This window comes from Littorina saxatilis, linkage group LG2 (genome assembly GCF_037325665.1).
Source record: "Littorina saxatilis isolate snail1 linkage group LG2, US_GU_Lsax_2.0, whole genome shotgun sequence".
In the NCBI taxonomy this organism is placed as follows: Eukaryota; Metazoa; Mollusca; class Gastropoda; order Littorinimorpha; family Littorinidae; genus Littorina; species Littorina saxatilis.
Genome location: NC_090246.1, coordinates 26219915 through 26243457, shown reverse-complemented (window position 1 = coordinate 26243457; position 23543 = coordinate 26219915). Strand labels below are relative to the sequence as shown.

The following is a 23543-nucleotide window of genomic DNA, read 5'->3' as shown; positions in this document are numbered from 1 at the left end:
TGTGTGTGTGTGTGTGTGTGTGTGTGTGTGTGTGTGTGTGCTTGCGTGCGTGCGTGCGTGCGTGCGTGTGTGTGTGTGTGTATGTGTGTGTGATATGGTGACTTCCTGTTTATATTTCCAATGACTATATCTCTTCCTGTGATTATTCACTCTAAATTCTCTGTGTTTTGTCTCTGTCTGTCTGTCTGTGTGTCTGTGTGTCTGTCTGTCTGTCTGTCTGTCTGTTTGTCTTATCACACACACACACACACACACACACACACACACACACACACACACAACACACACACACGCACGCACACACACACACACACACACACACATACACACACACACACACGCGCGCGCGACACACGCGCGTGCGCGCGCGTACTGAACCATCATGCTGTACAAATCAATTGATCATTTTAACTAACGCCGTTCTTGTTTATGTACTGTTCAATGTTATACAAACTCCAATCAATTAAAAAAAAAATCCCACCTCAGTTTGTGTCACAAAATCAATACAAAAGAAATTCCTTTCGAACAACAAATTGACGCACACATGCACTGCACCGTGCATCTTAGTACGGGATTCTCAAAGACTTATGGAATTTAAATGTTAGCAACATGACCACTGAGTAAACATTTGGTGAGATGTCACTGCTCACATGCTACAGATGCCTTTCTTTTTTGTAGAAGCAATAATTTACCCCATGAAAGATTGATTTTTCATTGTAGTGGTTGTTGTTTTTTGTCTCGAGTTGTCGGCCTACTATTTGAAAACTATTCACATTTAAGGTGTATTACGGGAATATGCAGAAAGTTATTTCAAACTCAATTTCAGGTACCGTCAATTTTATTCAATTCCTGATCTCTTTTAACAAGTTAAAAATCGCGTCCCGGAACAAAATATTCAGAGTTTGGGCACTCGAATGTTTGTCGCGAATTTCACACTATCACACATCTGTCCAGACTTCTATACGGTAAGAGCATTCTTCCACTTGGACATATACCCACGATACCATGGCTTTAACGGCCCGGCTACTTTCTGTATGCGCAGAGTGCGATTTTTTGTTTGTTTTTGCGGAGTAATTTTATCGGATTGACATGAGAATCTCCCCCGAAAACGGGGTATGTCTGCCTAAACGGTCATACACGTAAAAGTGTACATGGTAGCTGCATACCATGAACGCAGAAGAAGAAGACATAGGTGTCGGCTACGAAAGATTATCAGCCAAAAATCCTCAAACTGCACGGGAAACAGACAGGCTGCTAATTTTTGGCATGTGTTCAAATGGAAGGTCCAGCCCTTTTTAAAATCCTCAAGAAATCTGTGGTGGTAAACACGAGAAGCTTACACGAGAAGGAATGTATCTTGAAGAAGAGGCGAGGGAGGTGACGGCAAACACATCATACGTGTACCATGCACGTATTTGTGTAGCTCTGCGTAAAGCTGTTACGCTATTCGCAACAGAATATTGATCAGCTAACGAAAAGAAACACACCATCAGCGACATTTAGAGGTGCAGGTCCGTAACTTAAAATGTTTAACCACAGCATGCACGTACCTTCTTCGCCCTCAGTTTGTTTCCTTTACCTGTCATTCATGATATTTCCATACATTTAGAATGAGAGAAAGGGGATTTACGAAGCGCTTTCATTAATACACGATGATTGTCCTCTTTGGTATGCTTTCCACAAATTTAGAATTACAGGAAGGAGAAAAATGGAAGGCATTTTGGGGCCGATATGGATGTCCTTTTTAGCCTGTCAGCCATTTTAAAGGCACACTCCTTTCCGTGTAGACGATTAGTCTCGGCATTTCAAATCTGACCAGACTTTTGCGTGGGATATGGCCATCCCTCAGCTTGGACACATACCAAACAGCAACAGTCTGACTGCTCTCTATGCAAAGTGGGAATTCTTCAATAAATTCGTTTCTTAGAATGCCACTGGTGACTTTCGAGAAAGTAATTCATAAATAGAAATGCCATTCTGCAAAGATAGCAGTCAGAATGCTTTCTGTGTGTGATGGTAAGCGGAGGGATGGTCTTCCTCCACATGAAAGCCTGGGCAAGTCTGAGATAGTGACCAGAACTGCTTTTACGGGCACGGCTGTGCCTTTAAGGGGAGACAATAATGTAACATGACATTAAGTCTGCGTTAGTTTACAACATTTACTTACAAACAAAAGATTTCTGCAAAAAGTTTTAAATACAAAAATGCATAACCAGAACAAATTTTGCGTTAAAATTTTGTGTTAGAGAGAAAAAAAAAGCGTGTGAACACATCCAAAGGGAAGCATCAAGCGTATTACAAAATGTCAGGCATAGAGCAGGAATAGGCAAACTGGCAAATGAACAAAGAAAATTAGCAAAACAAATTGAAAGAATACACAAAACAGGAAAGACGTTAAACACTTCATGCACAGGTGAAACATATATAAGAAGACAGAGTAAAAATGCAATTTACTTTGATACCCCCTCCCCCCCCCCCTGAATTGAATCGTAGCATTCAAACTTGCCTTTCTTTGAAATTGCATTATACCATTCTCTCTTCTTCTTTTTCTTCTTCTGCGTTCGTGGGCTAAATCTCCCACGTACATTCGTGTTTTTGCACGAGTGGATTTTTACGTGTATGACCGAGCCATTCTCTCAATACCAACAGAAAAGGCACCACTGGTCCTTTGGTCGTCATTGTCTGAACATGTTCGTTTAATTTAAAGACACAGTCCTTCTAGAGTGGAGGGTTCTGCTCATCGTCTCAGATCTGAGAATTTGAAATCTAAGATGAAGAGCAGAAGTGTTGTCACGGGAAGGTCTGTGACGTTTAGAGTTTTCTTGCATGAAAGAAGTTGAATAAAATGAACTTAACAACAGATTGTTGACAAAAGTCAAGTTATACAGTTGAAGTGTGACAAACGCGGCATATACATCAAGGCAGCATGGGTTTCTCCCAAAAAGGTGTTACTGAGGTACAGCCACGAACAGAATTCGAATTCCAATGAAGTTGAAACAGTTTCTGCCCTTTTACTGCATCGCTGGTCTTGAACGTCATGTTACTGTCTGCTGGAGACGTTCACACGGGGTTAAATGTAACAGCAATCGTGTCTTTTTGTTTGTTAACTTGTTGTCTACTTCATCGCAGAATAATGATTTCAGTTGAAATTAAATCACGTTGCATTCAAACGTTAATAGTTGCTTCGCGTGCGCACTTTTCACATTGATTGAAGAAAGTGCAAAATAGGTCAACAAAAAGTCAACAACAATGTAATACCAAACACAGAAAAATACAAACTCTAAAGTGCGTAATGCACTTGGGTTAAAATGTATTTACGAAAGTAGAAAGTCCATGGTAGCGTCAAACATATCTGCAGACTATGTAAAACAAAAACCGTGTGACTAGTATTCAGCATCTTCCTCTTCTTCGGGATCAAATGATTCGATGCCCACCTCTTCGTAGTCCTTCTCCAGGGCCGCCAGGTCCTCACGGGCCTCGGAGAACTCGCCCTCCTCCATGCCCTCCCCCACGTACCAGTGCACGAAGGCGCGCTTGGCGTACATCAGGTCGAACTTGTGGTCCAGACGGGCCCAGGCCTCGGCGACAGCAGTGGTGTTGCTCAGCATGCACACGGCACGCTGCACCTTGGCCAGATCACCTCCAGGCACCACGGTGGGGGGCTGGTAATTGATGCCCACCTTGAAGCCAGTGGGGCACCAGTCCACGAATTGGATGCTGCGCTTGGTCTTGATCGCTCCTATAGCGGCGTTGACGTCTTTGGGGACGACGTCACCTCGGAAAAGAAGGCAGCAGGCCATGTACTTGCCGTGACGGGGGTCGCACTTAACCATCTGGTTGCCAGGCTCAAAACAGGAGTTGGTCAGGTCTGCCACGGTCAGCTGCTCGTGGTACGCCTTCTCGGCGGAGATGACGGGAGCGTAGGTAGCCAGGGGGAAGTGGATACGGGGGTAAGGCACCAGGTTGGTCTGGAACTCTGTCAGATCCACGTTGAGGGCGCCGTCAAAGCGGAGAGAGGCGGTGATGGAGGAGACGATCTGAGCAAGCAGTCGATTAAGGTTGGTGTAGGAGGGACGACCGATGTCCAGATTTCGGCGACACAGGTCGTAGATGGCCTCGTTGTCCACCATGAAGGCGCAGTCCGAATGCTCCAGGGTTGTGTGTGTGGTCAGGATGGAGTTGTAGGGCTCCACCACCGCCGTGGAAATCTGAGGGGCCGGGTACACGGCGAACTCCAGCTTGGTCCTCTTGCCGTAGTCCACGCTCAGACGCTCCATCAAGAGAGACGTGAACCCGGACCCCGTGCCTCCACCGAAGCTGTGGAAGATGAGGAACCCTTGCAGCCCCGTGCATCCCTCGGCAAGCTTTCTGATCCTATCTAGAACCAAGTCGATGATCTCCTTGCCGATGGTGTAGTGACCACGGGCGTAGTTGTTGGCGGCGTCTTCCTTGCCGGTCACCAACTGGTCCGGGTGGAACAGCTGGCGGTAGGTGCCTGTCCGAACCTCATCTGTTGACAGGCAATGAGCAGAAAGGTCAGTATTGTGTTCTGAATCTGTTCACTCAGTGGTACAGTGTCAGCTAACTTGATGCAGGAAGTGCTTGGAAGTGGATATAGATTTTGTTTTGTTTTTGTCAAGTGAAGTCGGAAGGTTGTAACCAGGTAAGCCCTATACTACAAGTGCGAGGAGTTCTGGTTTCTCTGTTAAAATTAACGTCTTCAGGATGGACAGTTTGTCTTTCCTCTTCTTCTGCGTTCGTTGGCTGGTACTCCCACGTGCATTCGTGGGTACTAGTGGACTTTTACGTGTATGGCTATTTTCCCCCGGCAGTCATAATCCGTTTTTTTGAGAGAGAGAGGGGGGGGGTGTGTGTAATTGATTGAGGTTCGCAATATGTAGTAATTTCACTTCTGTTGACTCAAGAAATAAGCCGAAAGTACATTATGTGCAAATTGTTTCGAAAGAAAGACAGAAAGAAAGAAAGAAAGAAAGAAAGTTAAAAAAAAGAAAGACTGAAAGAAAGACAGACGGACAGAAAGACAGACAGAAAGTCAGAAAGAAAGAAAGACAGACAGAAAGACAGACAGAAAGGCAGAAAGAAAGAAAGACAGACGGACAGAAAGACAGACAGAAAGGCAGAAAGAAAGAAAGACAGACGGACAGAAAGAAAGACAGACGGACAGAAACACAGACAGAAAGGCAGAAAGAAAGAAAGACAGACGGACAGAAAGACAGACAGAAAGAAAGACTGAAAGAAAGACAGACGGACAGAAACACAGACAGAAAGGCAGAAAGAAAGAAAGACAGACGGACAGAAAGACAGACAGAAAGGCAGAAAGAAAGAAAGACAGACGGACAGAAAGACAGACAGAAAGGCAGAAAGAAAGAAAGACAGACGGACAGAAAGACGGACAGAAAGAAAGACTGAAAGAAAGACAGACGGACAGAAACACAGACAGAAAGGCAGAAAGAAAGAAAGACAGACGGACAGAAAGACGGACAGAAAGAAAGACTGAAAGAAAGACAGACGGACAGAAAGACAGACAGAAAGGCAGAAAGAAAGAAAGACAGACGGACAGAAAGACAGACAGAAAGGCAGAAAGAAAGAAAGACAGACGGACAGAAAGACGGACAGAAAGAAAGACTGAAAGAAAGACAGACGGACAGAAAGACAGACAGAAAGGCAGAAAGAAAGAAAGACTGAAAGAAAAAAAGACAGACAGACAGACAGGAACCTGCACTGGCTGGTTATTGTCACAATATTACAGCCAAACTGTTCAAATTTCAAACAATTGAGTACTTACCCACGACAGAGGGTTCAAGGTCAATGAAGATGGCGCGTGGGACGTGTTTGCCGGACCCTGTCTCGCTGAAGAAGGTGTTGAAGGAGTCGTCTCCCTTTCCGATGGTCTTGTCAGAAGGCATCTGACCGTCGGGCTGGATTCCATGTTCCAGACAGTACAACTCCCAGCATGCATTGCCAATCTGGACACCGGCTTGACCCACGTGGACACTCAAGCATTCTCGCTGGAATAGCAGAAAAAGACTGGTTCTGGTTATTTCTGAAGACGGAATGCAGATACCCGAAACGGAAGGATTAAACTGAATAGCATGTGTAATCAATCTTAAGGGGCGTTAATTTAAACCCCCAATGCAGATATATGCATGTACCCGAATCGGAAGGATTATTTAAACAGAAGGTATAAGCATTTTGAAGGGAAATGTTCCACAGACAGTGTCAGTATTATTGATGCTCGCTGTTATTTACAGGAAACATTTCAAAGCATGTATGCAAATTTCAGCACTACTGTCCAGGTTCTAAAATCAGCATGCATGCTTTAAAATGGGCATCATACAAACTGTCAATTTGACAAGGGTAGGCCTGTTTTCTATATGAGACGAAGAATGCTTCGCGCAAAACTGGTGTTTAAAAACAGTAAAGTCTCTTTTCCTTGTTTCCTAGACATGTGCAGTTTGAACCAGTTTTTTTCTCTTTCTTTTATTTTAATTTAAATTTCAATTCATGATGGTTTTTTTTTTTTTATAGGAAAAGACACCCTTTCCGATAGTAACTTGAGTTAAATTGATTTAGCTTTATGAAGTCTGTACACTTCGATCTGGAGATTGAAAAAACATTTTACCTCGAGTATTTTCACTTCAAAACACACACATATTAACAGCAAAACAAAACAAAACAATTATAGTACAGCTGTAGTATGGCGTTTCTGAGACGTGCTGATGATCGTTATTGTAAATGAAACTGTCTTCAATATATAGCCAAAGAAGGACACAACATTGATTATTGCAAGGCGCGTTCAGTGGCAAAACTCGAAAAACCTGCCTCCGGCAGATGTATCAGTTTTATGTAAAAAGAAGTAAATCTACTTGACGGATCTGTTTGCACGCTGCTCTCTCACATGTAGCCTATTTATTACAGGAATTACGAACACGCGCTGTTGCACGCACGAACGGAATGAACGTGCAACAGAAGGTGGCCTTGACGAGACTTGGAATAGCAGTTACTGTGACCTGAGACTGTAATCACCCAGACCCTCTGTTTATTCCAGTTTGCACAAAAGTATTTCTACAGAAATGGGACACACGTTTCAATGCCAAACTCAACCGCGTCGTCCTCTGAGAGATAATTACCAAACAGGGGACGCAAATTTACACTGATACTTATTGCACTCCAAAAAAGTGTGTCGTGTAAACGAAGCCGCCCAGAAACGGATCAACTGCGAGTTGCAGTTTTTATTTCAAACTCAACACTACCTGATTTTAGGCTATGTGCCATGACATTGATACGTAATGAGATTCTAGTTATGTCTACTGTACAAAATTCACGTAACAGTTCAACATCGTAATCTGTCATAATAGTAAAATAAACTGTGACTGCATGTTTTACTCCTCACAATTCTATGAAATAATGCTGATCGTATTTTCTAGTTTAGTTAACGCAAATGTGTTGTATCATCAGTAGTTAAGCTGCAGGCATTTAATTAGGCCTTCAGTAATTTATGGAGAAGTATTAAACTATGCATTAAAAGACAATAAGCAATTGATATCTCGCGTGTTATTAAGGTGTGGAGCTTGGTAGCCCTTTCATATAATATGCAGATGCTGTTAACAAAAATGTGACAAGAATAGAACTATACTAAAGCCGTCCACATGTAGAAAGAACCATTCAACATGTTCACAATTTTCCCTTCTCGTGTTGGTAAATTTAGTAAGACTTTGAAAAACGCTTGGTCACTAAGCAACCAGTCGACGTCTAAAGAACAGTCAGTGTATTCACTGCTTTGTAAAACTCAATGAGAAAAAAATTAGCAAAGAAGAAAAGTCTAAAGGATAAGAATGTGGGGCAAGGTGGTGTGTTGAAAACGACGTTAAACACCAAATAAAGAAAAAAGGTGGAGTGACGTGAAGGAGATAAAGGCGATTAAAGGCACAGTCCTTCCCGAGTAATTGATTCGGCTCACCATCTGAGATCTGGCAAGGCTTTTACATGGGATAAAGGCCATCTCTCCATTTTGACACATCCCAAACAATCAACAACAAGCCACTAGTGTCAATGTACAAAATTGATTTATTAAAAAAAAAATAAAAATCCAACTCTTCACAGTAAACAGTCGTGGTGTTGATCAAGTTTTCCGTCCGTGTCCCATGTAAAAGCCGGGGCAGATCAGATACAGTGAGCAAAGCTTTCCACGGGAAGGACTGTGCCTTTAAGAGAATCCCGCAACATACAGTCTACTGCACCATCTACCGATGAAGGTGTCAGCCGGTTAAGGAGACATGAATTAAGTTGGCATGTACTTTGAATGCGTCTATAGGCCGATTTTAAGCCGCGAGGCTTACTGCATATCAATCCGCCCAAGAAAAAGATTGTTAGAATATGATGACTAATACCATGAGCAATACATGACATCAATTCGCTATGTAACAACACAAATATACATAATATATATATGTGTGATATGAATAGACACGGTGGCTGCACACTCATTCGCCCGCAGGACATGTCAGTAGCTAGAGCAGCGTTAATGAACAGCACAAACTGACAAGGCGATCTACAACACATTCGTTGACCCGCGAATAAATGCTCTAACGGCGGCGGGGGCATCACTGGCGGTTATGATGCTATGCTATGCTAATTAGGTATTTTTGTCCCAAGTTCTAGAGACTATTTGGGACATGAGGTTTTAATATGCTGAGCCTGGAGGTTATGAGCAACATGACCTGCTTTTATTATGAACTCTGCAAGGGGACGCAGGCTGCTGCATGCGGATCGACTGTTTACGATACGCAAAAGGCAGGGCAACATAAGTTCATGTCATAAAAAAGGTAGTCATTTATTTTCAAGATATACAAGAGGATACGGATTGTTGGACAGCTATCAACACGGAAGAAAGAAACCGAGGATTTTCTTTCCTTCAATAAAAAAAAAAGCAACAACAAAAAAGCAACAACAACAGAAGCAGAAACGGCACAATGACATTGTGGATTTTATTTTTTTTTAAAACTGTGAACTACACGACCAGCTGAACATCAATGTAATCAGATTTCAGCCAAAGAGGATGATACAAAAAATGTATTCATTATGGATAATCTAAGTTCTACGCAAAAGCATGGTCTGCTGAGCATGCATTCAGAAAAAAACAGTTAAGCAACAATTAGTCTGAGCCTCAAAACGACAGGCTTCTAAACATGGCAATTGTAGTGAACTGAAATGATAGATTTTTTTTCTGAAAAGGAACTACGCTGAAAAACAGTATTGACCGAACAGCGCAAAACAAAAGAACCGTGTCTTGGAACAGTGAATAGAAACTGATCACGCATGACGTACTCTGGAAGATACAATTCATTGCACATGAATGCAAGGGAAAAGTCAGTGCGTGGGTATCCATTAACGTCATGCAACCGATCTTGTTTTTGTCTCCCCCCCCCCCCCCCCCCGAAGTTTTTTTCCCTTTATCATTGTTGGGCCATGTTTTTCTTTTTTTCTTTTTTCTTACAATCAACAAATCGATACCAATTTCAGCGTGTAACCCCTAACAGCAACAACAACAAGGTAAACCTATTGTGTGGACTCACCATGATGACAATAGAGACTTCGACGGACACTCAGCAAGTTTGACACGGAAAGAAAATGTCTATATTGTATCGGGGATGCTGAAAGATGCGTTCAACGTGAACACGACTGAAGCCTGCACACAGCGCACACAACCTGTCGCTAGGTCGATAGATGCTTGGGACGAAACGATGGGCGTCCTTGCATCAAGAGTGGTATGAGGACAGAGGCCGCGGGGAGCTAGGCTATATAGCACGGTGAAGGATAAATACAAGTATTCGATCGCATAATATTTGCTGTCGATTGAGTGAAAAACCGACAACCTTTGCCGACACGGCCCAACGATTGGCTGTTGCTATGTTACCTGGGGTTTATGTTTGAGACTGTTTCTCGGTGATGGGCGACTGTTGCTAAGTTTTGCAGGCTTGAGCAGATGATGGGTGTTTCGGTTATTACTAGCATATACACTCGGGTCAGTGACTAAGCTGTATTTTTACCGGTACATAAGAGAGATTGTTGACTAACTTCGGACAATGCAGACTTAGAGGGCAACTGCTTGTTGGGATTCTATTGCTGGGCTATTTCACTCATTCTGATGGAACGCTGATAACAAATGATTGCCGTCGAGTATTGCCGTGCAAAAAGACAAGCAGACCAAGAAGCATGCACATTTGTATTAGGCTTACCCTTTTTGTGGACTGAGCACAAGTATGAGCCCCTCCCCCTTCCACGCACACACACACACACACACGGACACACACACACACACACACACACACGAACGCACGTACACACACACACACACGCACATACACACATACACGCACACACACACACACACACATGTACACAAAGACAGACTCCCCTCGGCCCAACACACACACACACCTCTCTCGCTCACTCTTCCTTGTCAACCCCCACCCAACCTCCTCCCCCTCTCCGCGCCACCTCCCATCGTGCTTTCCCCTCTCCCACCCCATCTGGATCTGGATCTGGATCTTTTACGTTGCAGGAACCACTGTTGGTCATCTTCGCAACGGATGCAGGAGAGCGCATAATACTGATTTAGAATACAATAAAAGTCCTGACTTTGGTGGGACAAGTCATATATACATCATCTCCACGCCTCCTCGAGTTCCCATGTGTTTGAACAAGACGAGTTCCTGGCGTGAAATACAACAGACACAATAGTGAAGCACCACGCAAAAGCAAAAGAACTTGTTCAGAAAACTGTGCACTTCGGGTTTCTTTTTTGCACGTCGGTACCAGTTATTTTCTCACACCTTTCCCCCATCCACTTTCCACAAAGCGAAAACGGAGAGCTCTACATCATATCAATAATTCATCAAGAAAAATATTGACGAGAATTGTTCCCATTGAAAAATAGTAAAATATAGCTTTGTTCTTTGCTATCACAGACAGCACGTATATGTTTTACTTTCCTTGTCACCCTAGCAACCGAAGCTTGACAACTGTTTTAGTTACCTGTGTTGATTGTTTTCCCTGTCTAAAATAGAACCCCTTTAAATTGTGAATGCCTGGTTGTGCTGTAAGGGTTGACATTAGGCGTACATCAGGTGCATTTTGAATTGCCTGCGGTGCAAATCTCTTACGTTTTGCAATGACCTAATTCGTACTGTGTACCACGGTCGGTGACACATCGTATTATTAAAAAGTTACTCTCTATTCTGATCTTAAACACACGCACGCACACGCGCGCGTAAACAGTCCTCAGTTGTTTTCTTTGTGTGCGTGTTTTATTTTTCCTCATGAAACACTTATTGAGTTATCGATTAAGTAGGCTTTTTCATTCAGTGGACCTGGTGTGTTTGTATGTGTGTGTGTGTGTGTGTGTGTGTGTGTGTGTGTATTTGTGTGTGTGTGTGTGTGTGTGTGTGTGTGTATGTGTGTGTATGTGCCGTGTGTGTGTGTGTGTGTGTGTGTGTGTGTATGTGCGTGCGTGCGTGCGTGCGTGTGTGTGTGTGTGTGTGTGTCATGATGTGCGTGCGTGCGTGTGTGTGTGTTTGTTTGTGTGTGTGTGTGTGGTCGTGAGTGTCACGTGTTTCTGTCAGTTCTGTCTTCTGAAGAAATCGTTTCAGAAACCGGACAAAACGTTACCGACGCAGGCATAAACTACTTAAACTTTGGGCATTTGTTCCATCTTGGAGAAGTTTGTTCAGATTTTCCTGGTGGCACTGACTTGTCTACAACTGGGAGCTTTCCGGATTGGCTTATCAAGCCACATATAATTGTATTCATCTCCTTTTCTGTCTGTACTCGTATGTGCTTCCAGTTCCAGGTAATCATCATGCATCTATATATATATATACGACTTGTGTCTGTCTGTCTGTCTGTCTGTGTGTGTGTGTGAGTTCGCGATGCACGGCCAAAGTTCTCGATGGATCTGCTTCAAATTTGGTGGGCATATTCAGGTACACCCGGGACAGGACAAAACCTGGTCGATATTTCAACACGTGCTCTCAGCGCGCAGCGCTGAACCGATTTTGGTTCCACCTCAGCTACCCGGGCCCCCATACCGACACACCAAAGCCGCTAGACCACATCACAACGCCAAAGTTCTCGGTGGATTTTTTTCAAATTTGGACACCGTATTCAGCTACACCCCGGACACAATATCATCGATGAGATATTTCAACACGTGCTCTCAGCGCGCAGCGCTGAACCGATTTTGGTTTTTCTGTTCATTTCACCATTCCCAGTAACTCTTCCTTATCTTCTCCAGTGTTTTGCGTTTATCTCCCTTCCTTCGTGTGGCTTCAATCCATATTCCCGTTTGTACGTTACTATTTTTAGAATGTCACTGCGCTGTCCAGAACGCTTCCCTTGCACCCGTAAGTTGTTCTTACTGTCAAAATGAAAAGGTCGAATCAATTTATAGCCACGCGAAAAATACTCTGTCACCTATCTCTATATATTTATAGATATAGATATACATATACGGCTTCTGTGTGTGTGTGTCACGTGTGTTTGTGTGTGTGTGTGTGTGTGTGTGTGTGTAAGCAACACCTGTGGATTATAGAGTTCTGTTTGTGATGGGGTCTAGCGGCTTTCGTCTGTCTGTATGTTCTGGCATTTGAGAAGCCACAACAGATAATATAGGGCTAAGAAATAAGCTCTAAAATTCTCAATCCCGTTTGACAGGACTTCGCCTTCAAAGGTGATTGTGGTGAACCGCCACGCTGTCTGTCTCTGTCTCGCGATTCACCCCGTTTATCTCCCTTCCTTCATGTGGCTTCAATCCATATTCCCGTCTTTGTACGTTACTATTTTTAGAATGTCACTGCGCTGTCCAGAACGCTTCCCTTGCACCCGTAAGTTGTTCTTACTGTCAAAGTGAAAAGGTCGAATCAATTTATAGCCACGCGAAAAATACACTGTCACCTATCTCTATATATTTATAGATATACATATATATATACGGCTTCTCTGTGTGTGTGTTTGTGTGTGTGTGTAAGCAACACCTGTGGATTATAGAGTTCTGTTTGTGATGGGGTCTAGCGGCTTTTGTCTGTCTGTATGTTCTGGCATTTGAGAAGCTACAACAGATAATATAGGACTAAGAAATAAGCTCTAAAATTCTCAATCCCGTTTGACAGGCCGACTTCGCCTTCAAAGGTGATTGTGGTGAACCGCCACGCTGTCTGTCTCTGTCTCGCGATTCACCCCGGCGAAGCCGGGTATATTCCTCTAGTACTTGTATACATACACTAACATAGTGCAAAAGAAGAGAAACACAGCTCTGCATGTAGCCATTACCCAATCGGCTGCTTAAACAAACATTACGCGGATAGCAACTTGATTATCACTTCATTGGCAGTGCAACAAAAAACAAATAATGCTGCGTTAACAGCGTCGCCAGATCGCATACCATCATGAAATCATCTGTCACTTCTCATCACAGTGTAGCGATTGTCTCGCCAGCAGTGTGAGAGGATCGATTTGAACACCGTGCAAATACCCGCGACGAAATCCCGGCGGGCATCACCGACAAGGCGTTTCTGTTGTTTTGGTTTCTATGGAAACCCATCGCAGTACAACAGTCAGTGTGAGTGTAAGCTGCGGCGGTTAAAGTAGTAGTAATTTCGGTATGTAACGGTCTGTGCCTGACGGAGTTTTCCGCTGCTTTGGCAACTGTATGCTCTGCACGTACCGCACAGAGAGAGACGAGAAAGAGAGAGCGAGGGGGGGGGGGGGGGTGAGGGTGGTGGTGGGGGGATGGCAGTGGTGGTGGTCTATTTGGCGAGTGTCTATCAATATGTCTGTAAGACAGTGGGTATACCAAAGTATGGGTGTGTCAGTGTGTGTGTGTGTGTGTGTGTCATATTGTGTTTCAATGTCTGTGAGTTTTAGAGTCAGTTCAACTTGCTTGGTCTGTAGTCAAACCCCAATCGTCACTCACACAACTGACATGACAATTCCTTCGTGTGCCTGTATTGACTACAACCAGACTGAACGCAGAAAAGGGGGCGTGGCCATTGGCATGAACCAAGGAAAGGTAACTCCCGCTTAACATGTTTGGCAGACATGGCCGCACCGGGATGGAGAGATAAGCGAGGTTTGTGATTTCCAATGTTTTGTTCACCCAATTTGCTAAGCAGGTCACATACAAGAGTCTGCATGGCTACGAACTTAATTTATGAACCCAGTTGATGGTTTTTCTCATTGCTTGGATGCACAGACTGTGTTCAAACACTTTCAACAGCTTGGAAACTTCGGAGGTCCAAATATGGACATTTGTTGTTTTGGATTGGCAATGGCATCGAAGAAACATCAGAGAAGATGCGAAGTATTTCTAAAATCTTGATCAGTGATCAAACTAATTGCAACAGGATTCCCTTCTACAGAGAAACCTTGAGTTTAATTTCTGAGCTGTGATGATGTGTGTCACTGTGTTTTTTTCTTCTGCACATGTAGCTTTTCTTTGTCTGCAGAATTTCTGTACAATCAAATCAGTCTGTGAGGCTTACATGTGCTATTCAAACTTGAATATAGTCTCAGTGACAATGAAAAAGGAAAGACGAAATAAAATAATTTAACATATATATATCTCTTGGAAACAGACTTACAGTATAAGTTCACATATATATATATGTACTAGATGATTACCCGCTTCGCCGGGTACCAGCTTCGCCGGGAAGAAGTAGAGCCGAATACCCGGCTTTGCCGGGTACCCGGCTTGGCCGGGTGAGTGGCGCACCGTACGGCGGTTTCGCCGGGTACCCGGCTTTGCCGGGTGAGTGGCGTACCGTACGCGATTGACGCCACACAAAGGAAGGGAGATAAACGCGCAAAACACTGGAGAAGATAAGGAAGAGTTACTGGGAATGGATGTACAGAAAAACCATAAAAACCAAAATCGGTTCAGCGCTGCGCGCTGAGAGCACGTGTTGAAAATTTTCATCGACCAGATTGTGTCCGGGTTCTACCTGAATATGCCCACCAAATTTGAAGCAGATCCATCGAGAACTTTGGCCGTGCATAGCGAACACACAGACAGACAGACAGACACACACAAGCCGTATATAGATATATAGATGTATATATGTATGGGGCGATTTATATAGCACTTGACGTTCTCTAAGCGCTTTACATATTAATTTCTGCCGTGTGAGATGGAATTTTTTACTCTATATATCACGCATTCACATCGGCCAGTAAATCTCAAGCCAATTAAGGTGAATATTTACTTTTCACGGCCTATTATTCCAAGTCACACGGGTATTTGGTGGACATTTGTATCTATGCCTATACAATTTTGCCAGGAAAGACCTTTTTGTCAATCGTGGGATCTTTAACGTGCACACCCCAATGTAGTAACAACAGTTTTGTGGGAACATGGACTGCATCCTTTTTAAGATCTGTAATATTACTAATAAGTAATGTGATCTGTTTGTTTATCCCAGATGCAGTGGACAGCAAAGAAGCCTATGAGAAGAGGGAGAAAAGGAGAAACATCCGAAAGCTGCAAGAGGCCATTGATGAAAAGGACGTCTCAACTGTCAAAGATATTTTGGCATCAACAGATTTTGATGTGGACTTTCGATACCGCGGGCAAACTGCCTTGCAACTTGCAGTGCGCATTGGAGCTCTTGATATCTGCAAGCTGCTGATAGAACGCGGTGCTGGTGTGGACGAAGCAGATGGAGAATTAAACTCTGTCTTAAACACAGCGTGCTGGAACGGCTACGAAGAAATTGCCAAGGTGCTTATTGACAACAAGGCAAACGTAGATGCTGAAAATGATGCAGGGTCCACTCCTCTCCATGCCTGTGCCAAGAAAGGGCACACCAGGATTGCTCACCTACTGGTGGAAGTAAACTGCAATCTAAATGTACCAGACAGGCTGGGTCACACTGCAACCATGGTGGCAGCTCAGGCAGGAAACTGTGAAATGGTGGCAGAGTTGATAAGAGCTGGAGCAGATCTTGATTGGGTTGACCAGCATCACAAGACACCGCTAATGGTGGCTGCAGAGTGGGGCTTTGTGGATATTGTGCAGACTTTACTTGCAGGAGGTATGTAAACTTGGATCAAATGAGGCACTGTAAATGTAAGATCTTTATTCTTTAGTTTCTGGCATTAATTGCTGTGTGTGTTGTCTGAGATGCATGCATTCTGTGTGTGCCACTGTGCGCAGTTGAGATGTGAGTGTGTGTGTGCCTGTTTGTGTTAATATGTGGCATGATTGGTACACAGTCTGACACATTGCTATTATGTATATATCTGTCTCTTCTCTGATAGGTAGAATCTGGAGATGAAATTTACTTAAAATTATTGTTTTGAAATACAAGGATATGAAAGACAGCAGACATTACACAACCTTCCTTCACAAGGGACTGGGTGGCCGAGTGGTAACGCACTTGCGCTCGGAAGCGAGAGGTTGCGTGTTCAGGCCTGGGTCAGGCCGCAATTTTCTCCCCCCTTTCCTAACCTAGGTGGTGGGTTCAAGTGCTAGTCTTTCGGATGAGACGAAAAACCGAGGTCCCTTCGTGTACACTACATTGGGGTGTGCACGTTAAAGATCCCACGATTGACAAAAGGGTCTTTCCTGGCAAAATTGTATAGGCATAGATAAAAATGTCCATCAAATACCCGTGGGACTTGGAATTAAGTAAAAAAATTCCATCTCACACGGCATTAAGTCTCAGGAAACATGAATACACGCATGCAGGAAAAGTCGCTTTCCCCGGGGAGAAAGCAGCCCGAATTTCCATGAGGGTAACCTCACTGGACTATAAATCTTTTCCAATCCAATCCATCCAACATGTTTTGTTTTCAGGTGCAAACTGTGATCTTCAAGACACTCGGGGTCATACTGCCTTGCTGGAGGCCTGCGCTAACAACCATGTCAACATCATGGAAGTTTTGCTTCAGCATCACGCCAACACTGACCTTGCTGCTGTCAAGGGAACCACACCTTTGTTAGGTACACTGCAGAATTTAGTTTGGGGCGCTGGGAATTATGTGTGGTGAGAGCTGAGAAAGAAATTCTATGTCAGATTTCTTAGAATATTTGCTTTTTGGGGGGATTCTTTTATGACTATTTTCATTGACAAGGGCACCTCACCTTTGTTAGGTACTCTGCTGAATTTATGCAGATCTGTAGATTTATGCGTGGTGAGTGCTGACAAAGAAATTCTGTCCGATTTCTTTAATTTTTTAAAAAAATTTGGAGAGGGAATAAAAAGAAAGTGATGAGGGGAGAAGGATGGGGTGGCAAGGATTTTTTTCTGAAGTAGAGTTATCAATTTTCATTGGTAATTTCTCATTAAGCAGAATTACCATGGACTATGAAATGTCTTTCTGTCCATTTTAGCAGTTTTCTGATCTGACTTGTAACTGTTTATATACATTATTTTGGTTTCTTGTCATACAGGTTCTGTACATGACTTGACAAGAACACATAATTTACCCACATACTATAAAACCATGGTGAATGCTTTTTTTACACAGAGGCAGTGCGGAATAACAACCTGGAGATTGCTCAGTTACTCCTGGACGCCAACTGTGACATCAACAAAGCTGACCGCTTGCATCACGCTCCTTTACACGAGGCTATAAGACAAGGTGGGACATTACAGTGTACCAGATGGTCGAACGTGTAGCAAAGACCAGTACGTGGACGTGTAGATATTGCGTCACCCGTGACTTACTTTTTTCTCCAATGTTCCAAATGCATATGTTGTTTTGCTCCCACCAAGACTGCAGATCTTGGCAAACGCGTGACGTAAAAACTAGATTTGATGACGTTACCCGCACACGTTCCCGTACACGTCCTGAAAAGTGCTGATCTAGATCTTGCTATTCTGTGGTCAGCTTGACTCTCTTCTTGACTGGCAGAACCCATGTGCACCCAGGCTTGGAACTGTTACTCCTGTGGAATGCTGGAGTTACCTGTCTTTCCCATTTATCTTGTACCTTTTCTGGAGACCAGCAACTTTCATAATCTTCATTTTGTTTTCTTTTTAGATTCTGGTTCTTTCTATTGATATCTCTTTCTGCAAGCCTTTGTCTGTGAAATGTCTATGTTTCTTTGTCTGATTTTCATCCTTCTTTGTTTTTCTTCAACTTCATTTGTAGTCAGTGAACTGAAGCAATTTTCTTCAGCCCAAATAGAGCAAAGTATTTCTGTTTTATTCAGATCTCATTTGATTTTCAGTGGCACAGTATTTTGACCCGGATCAGAGTGGGGGCGCAGTGAGCCTGGTGAAACGGCTGGTGACAGCAGGCGCAGACCTCAATGTCGGTGACAACCAGGGCTGGAGGCCCATCTACCAAGCTGCTTATGGAGGACAGTTTGGTGAGCACAGGCCACAGCTTTCGTAAGGAGTGTGTGTGCGTGTGTGTATGTGTGTGTGTGAATTTGAGGGATATGGATTGAGTAGACCAGTTTTTACATAAGTTTTTCTTTGTTTTCATATTCAATGAGGTTTGCTGTTTAGAACACCTTTATATGGAAATTTCCTTTGTATGTGGGAACAAACGAAAGAGAATGGAGGTTGACATGATAGAATACTTAAGAAACTGTTGATATTTGCGGAGAACAAAGCAGAATATGCATTATCAGTATTTCTATGTGTGCACAGAACTGACGGAACTGCTTCTGAAAAGTGGTGCAGATCTCAACGTTGTGACCACCAGCGGTGACACAGTGATGCATGGAGCTGTCTATGGCAACAATCTGAACATTGTCAGCATGCTTATTAAAGCTGGTAAGTCTCGTGTGGCTCGGGTGTGTGTGTGTTTTTAAGAGAAAGCTGGGTGTGTGTTTGTTGAAGAGAGAGAAGATGTGTGTGAATGCATGCATGTAAGCATGTATTTCTGTGTCTGTAGTTGTATGCATTGCATTGCATTGCATTGCAGCTTACAAAAAAATGTACCATGTTCTTGTCACAGGTTGCTCAGTGAATGGTGCTAACAGTGACAGCCAGAATCCACTTTTGGCTGGTATCGTGTCAAGGTCAGATATCAAGGTCAGTCTTAAGTTTATAGTTACATGCACTTTGAAGAATTGTGTTGATTATAGGGTTGTGTTTCAGATGAGGCTTTCACAGTGTGGAAGTTTCTCCAGTGTATGTTCCACAGCGTTTGTTTGGTTTGTTTTTGCGTGTGTTATGCGCCTTTACTGCAGGTACACGTTAAGAGTGTCATTTCCTGCTGTAAGTTTGAAAGTTGTGTAGAAGTGTACTCTACCTCATTGAGATTTACTTTTCAGATTCTAACAGCCCTAGTGGAGGCAGGAACAGATCTCAACCTACCTGAGCGCACAGCTGGTCGCACACCATTGCACGAAGCTATTCATCAGTATTACAACCAGGCTGCCAAACTCCTCATTGATTCAGGTCAGATATTAAAAACAGAAACAGACTTTTTTTTCCAGAATTGATGATCGCCTTTTTGGTGATAAGAATAGGTAGTTCCGTCTTCCTAGAACCTTTTTCTATTGAAATGGATACATGATTGTTGTTCAGACCAACTTTTTGCAAATTTTGGAGTGTTAGCTACTCTCAACAATGTAACAGTGACAGGTGACAGGATCTAACACCCTGTGGGCTGTCCGTGACTGTCCTTTCGTTACAGGTGTCTTTCTTAAGAAGCATGCCATGTTAGATAAACATACCAAGAGATTTTTAGATTTTTTTCTTCTTTTTTTTCCATCGTAAGGTACCCTGTCACCGGAGATCTCTGATTGGAAAGATATCTAAGAGTTTCAGGTACTCAGTTGTACCCGAGAACTTACTGGAGATTATACGTTTGAGGTTATTTTCTTTTACTATGGGAGTTAAACAATGTAGTGGCACCACACAGTTATAAACAGATACCGCAGAGCATGAATGAACCAAAGTTCAAATGGCTGTTCCAGGGTGTGACCTGTCAGCGAAAACTCTTGAGCGTCAGAGTCCCTTGTGCATGGCCAGCCAGAAGGGAAACGAAGCGATCGTGATTCATCTGCTTGCTGCACTGCCACGCCCCCTGGTGTTCACCACGCTATCAGCAATACCACTGCACGCAGCAGCCAAGCATGGCCACGCTCACGTCATAGAGCTGCTGGTGCATGGAGGCTGCGACATTAACCAGGTGGATATTACTACATGCTTGTCTAGGGTGGAACCCCCCTTTTAAGACCTCCAAAAATTTGAGAAAATAGGGTCTTAAAAAGGAGGGAGTCTTAGAATGGGGGTATTTTATTGAGGTTATGAACAAAAAATCTTATAAAGCAGGGTCTTAAAAGGGAGGGAGCCTTAAATTGGGGGGGGGGGGGTGTCTTGAAAATGGGGGTTCCACTGTACTGTGATACATAGGAGGTGCCCTTTACCTTGACATGTTTACATTGATTGTGCATTGTTGAAAAAGTTCAGTTGACCAGAAGCTTCAGAGAACATGTTAGTAGCCAAGTAGTTGTATGTAAGGTGACATAGCCATGGTATGCTGACCATTACCTTTTGACACTCGGTGTGTGCTTGCAGATGAACGTAGACGGATTGACACCACTGCAGGTGGCAACAACTGAGGACAACTTCCCTGCTGCTCGTAAGCTTCTGCAGCTAGGATGCGACCCTAACGCACATGCCAAGGTCACCATGCTGCTGAAGTGTTGTCTTCTCAATGAGGATGCTCACCCTCACTTTGTCCTTGAACCTTTGTCCGTAGCCTTGACCCATCGCAACTTTGACCTTCTGAGGGTGCTGCTTCACTGCTACCATGCTACCCCTGTCAACGTGATCCGGTTGCTGAGATCTGTCTTAAAATCGTCGCGTGACCTGGCTGCCCACTTTGACCTCAAGATGAAACGCGAGCTGGCCACTATCTTTGGTATGAGCGTCACCCAGCCAAAATCTTTGCAGGACGTTTGTCGGAGGAAGATCCGTGCCTGCATAGGCTATCCGATTCAGACCAAAGTGGTGGCCTTGCCAGTGGCGGAAAAGCTGAAGGACTATGTTGCAATGAAGGACGTCTTCGAAGGCTGGGATGAGAATGATCGGTTGGAAGAAGAACTGCGCTTCAAACCCACAGCGTTTGGCTGGAGAGGGAGCGTACCAGAATAGCAAGACTCTGGGTTTGTGCATGTGCAGGTTTTGAGTGTGAAAGGTGTCAGGAAAATCACATGAGTGAGAGTCAGTCAGTCAACAGTATTGCAATAAAAAAAAAGTGTGTCAAATTCCGTTGCAAACTACTGCACCAAACTTCTTTCTGATATAAGAAAGTAACCCAAACTTACTCAAGAAAAGATGTTCTCAATACAGGAATATGTACTTTATTATGTAAAGATGTGTTCAATTCTTTTGAATGTTACACTTTCTCCGCAGTGCCTGCCTTCAGTACAAATTCTGTGTGTCATCAATTATTCACATACAGCTGTTCTACAGTAAAGCTGAATACTAAAGAGTATTGTTACAGAACTCTATAAGGAATTATGTTCAATGAGATTGGCCAACATTTACATATCCAATCTCATAAAAAGTGTTCAGTCTCATTCAATTATTATGTTATAATTGCCAGAACTTACTTTCTTGATTGATTTTTAAAAACAACAGTATGAGGGCAAACCCAAATAAGACAGAAATGTGCTGGATGTATTTTTCCTGATACCTCACTTACAGAGCCTGACAATGGATGTGTGAGAGATTGGTTCAAGCGAGTGCAGATTTGTTCTTGGATTTAGCACATGCTTCCTGTGACGGTGGTCGCAAGTCGGCTACAGCTTGGGTGTTGTAGAGTAGGTGTGTTCTGTGTGAAAATATGTTGCAGTGTGTTGTTGCATGTGTGTGGTTGGGATTAACTTTCTTGTTTGAGGGAGTTTGCACATACAAATTGGCAAGTGTTATTACAGCATTAACCTGAAATAGTATTTGAACTTGTTAAAACCATTGGGCATTTACTTGGTGCTGAAATGTTATTGATATTTTTTGTTGTTGTGAATGTCCCTCAAGTCTTAAAATAATATGGGCAAGTGTTAACTTTTAGTTCATTATTTTTTTCTAGTTTTGTGTGTGTGTGTGTGTGTGTGTGTTTTTGGTGGTGCTGTTCTGGCTGTTTTATGGTGCTGTTTTTTATGTCTGTATTCAGGCAGACTGTTTTTTTGCTTATTGTTTGCGTTAAGGTGCTTGTGTTTTAAAACATGGTTGGTGCCATTAGCTTCCATGCAAATCCAAGCTCTTCCCAAGTTGTGCTCTTGGCTGAAGCACATGGATTTTACACTGACCTGGTAGTATTGACACAGTTTTGGCACCTCGCGCCCCCTAATTGGCGTAGAGGCGCGTCCCCCGGGTGGTGGATGGGGGAGCCTTCTCTACTAACTTCTGAGAGAAGGTCGCATCACTCTCGATGCCGTGAACATATAATTAGGATCTTTTTCTTGTTTCTTCTCTATTTCTGCCTCCCCAAAGTCCTTTTACTTTCCTTTTCTCACCCATAAAATTCTTCACTAACTTCCTATTACCCTTGTTAAGTGGTTCTTGAATAGAATATAGTCAATGTTTGTAAAGATTTTAGTCAAGCAGTATGTAAGAAATGTTTAGTCCTTTGTACTGGAAACTTGCATTCTCCCAGTAAGGTCATATATTGTACTACGTTGCAAGCCCCTGGAGCAATTTTTTGATTAGTGCTTTTGTGAACAAGAAACACTTAACAAGTGGCTCTATCCCATCTCCCCCCTTTCCCCTATCCCATCTCCCCCCTTTCCCTCGTCGCGATATAACCTTCGTGGTTGAAAACGACGTTAAACACCAAATAAAGAAAGAAAGAAAGAACAGTTTTGGCATTTTAGAATAGATCTCTTGATAATGAACCCTCCCTTCCTCTCCAGGCTTAGGAGACGAGGCAAAAAGACAGAGAGGAATGATCACAGAACTCAAGCAGTACATGATCTAGCATTCTTAAACCCAAGCTAATTTATTATTCTTTGTGTTGTTTTGTTGTCATTTTGCTATTTTTTGTTTTTTTGGTGATGTTATGTTGCTTTGATATGTACTTCTGTTCGCAGCTGTACTGGAACATTGTTGTATTACGTGCATGTCTCATGAGGTTGTGAGAATTTGATCATATGCAGAGAACTCAGCAGCTATGTAGCGTAACTTTAATTTTACGATACTTATTTGTTTTCTGTAAAAATGGTAGAATGTTTTTTACTGTCAGCATAAATTGTCATACAACTGTCCTGCTGAAAGAGGTGTAAGGGTGTGTTTATATTCAGTTCATCTGCCTGTGCCAAATTGTACTGTTCGGTGTTTGAAGCAGTTGCTGCAATTAAGATTAAAAAAAAAAACTGAAAAAAACAAACACCCTGTGCTCTGTTGAATTAATTTTCTGATTTTTAGCTCAGATTATCAAGTTGTGTCACAAAATGCAAACATTGTTCAACTGTCTATGTACTGACACAGTATCTTGACAACAAATTACATGTACACTCAAAAACACATCTTTCTCTCTCTGGCACACAAAAGACACTG

The 23543-nt window shown here is 43.1% G+C and overlaps 2 protein-coding genes across 2 annotated transcripts; one reads left to right on the top strand and one right to left on the bottom strand.

Moving 5' to 3' along the window:
- Positions 1 to 742: 742 nt before the first annotated feature.
- On the bottom strand, positions 743 to 9811 carry LOC138958623 (tubulin alpha chain). The gene is made up of 3 exons (XM_070329832.1): positions 9597 to 9811; positions 5807 to 6029; positions 743 to 4510 (listed from the first exon to the last, which is right to left on the bottom strand). Exons 1-3 carry the CDS (start codon positions 9597 to 9599, stop codon positions 3384 to 3386), a joined length of 1353 nt encoding a protein of 450 aa, XP_070185933.1. The 5' UTR covers positions 9600 to 9811; the 3' UTR covers positions 743 to 3383.
- A 4263-nt stretch (positions 9812 to 14074) lies between these two features.
- LOC138958599 (putative ankyrin repeat protein RF_0381) lies at positions 14075 to 23530 on the top strand. The gene is made up of 10 exons (XM_070329801.1): positions 14075 to 14149; positions 15498 to 16109; positions 16874 to 17020; positions 17548 to 17661; positions 18254 to 18394; positions 18681 to 18806; positions 18991 to 19067; positions 19310 to 19436; positions 19958 to 20172; positions 20562 to 23530. Exons 1-10 carry the CDS (start codon positions 14119 to 14121, stop codon positions 21138 to 21140), a joined length of 2169 nt encoding a protein of 722 aa, XP_070185902.1. The 5' UTR covers positions 14075 to 14118; the 3' UTR covers positions 21141 to 23530.
- Positions 23531 to 23543: the final 13 nt, after the last annotated feature.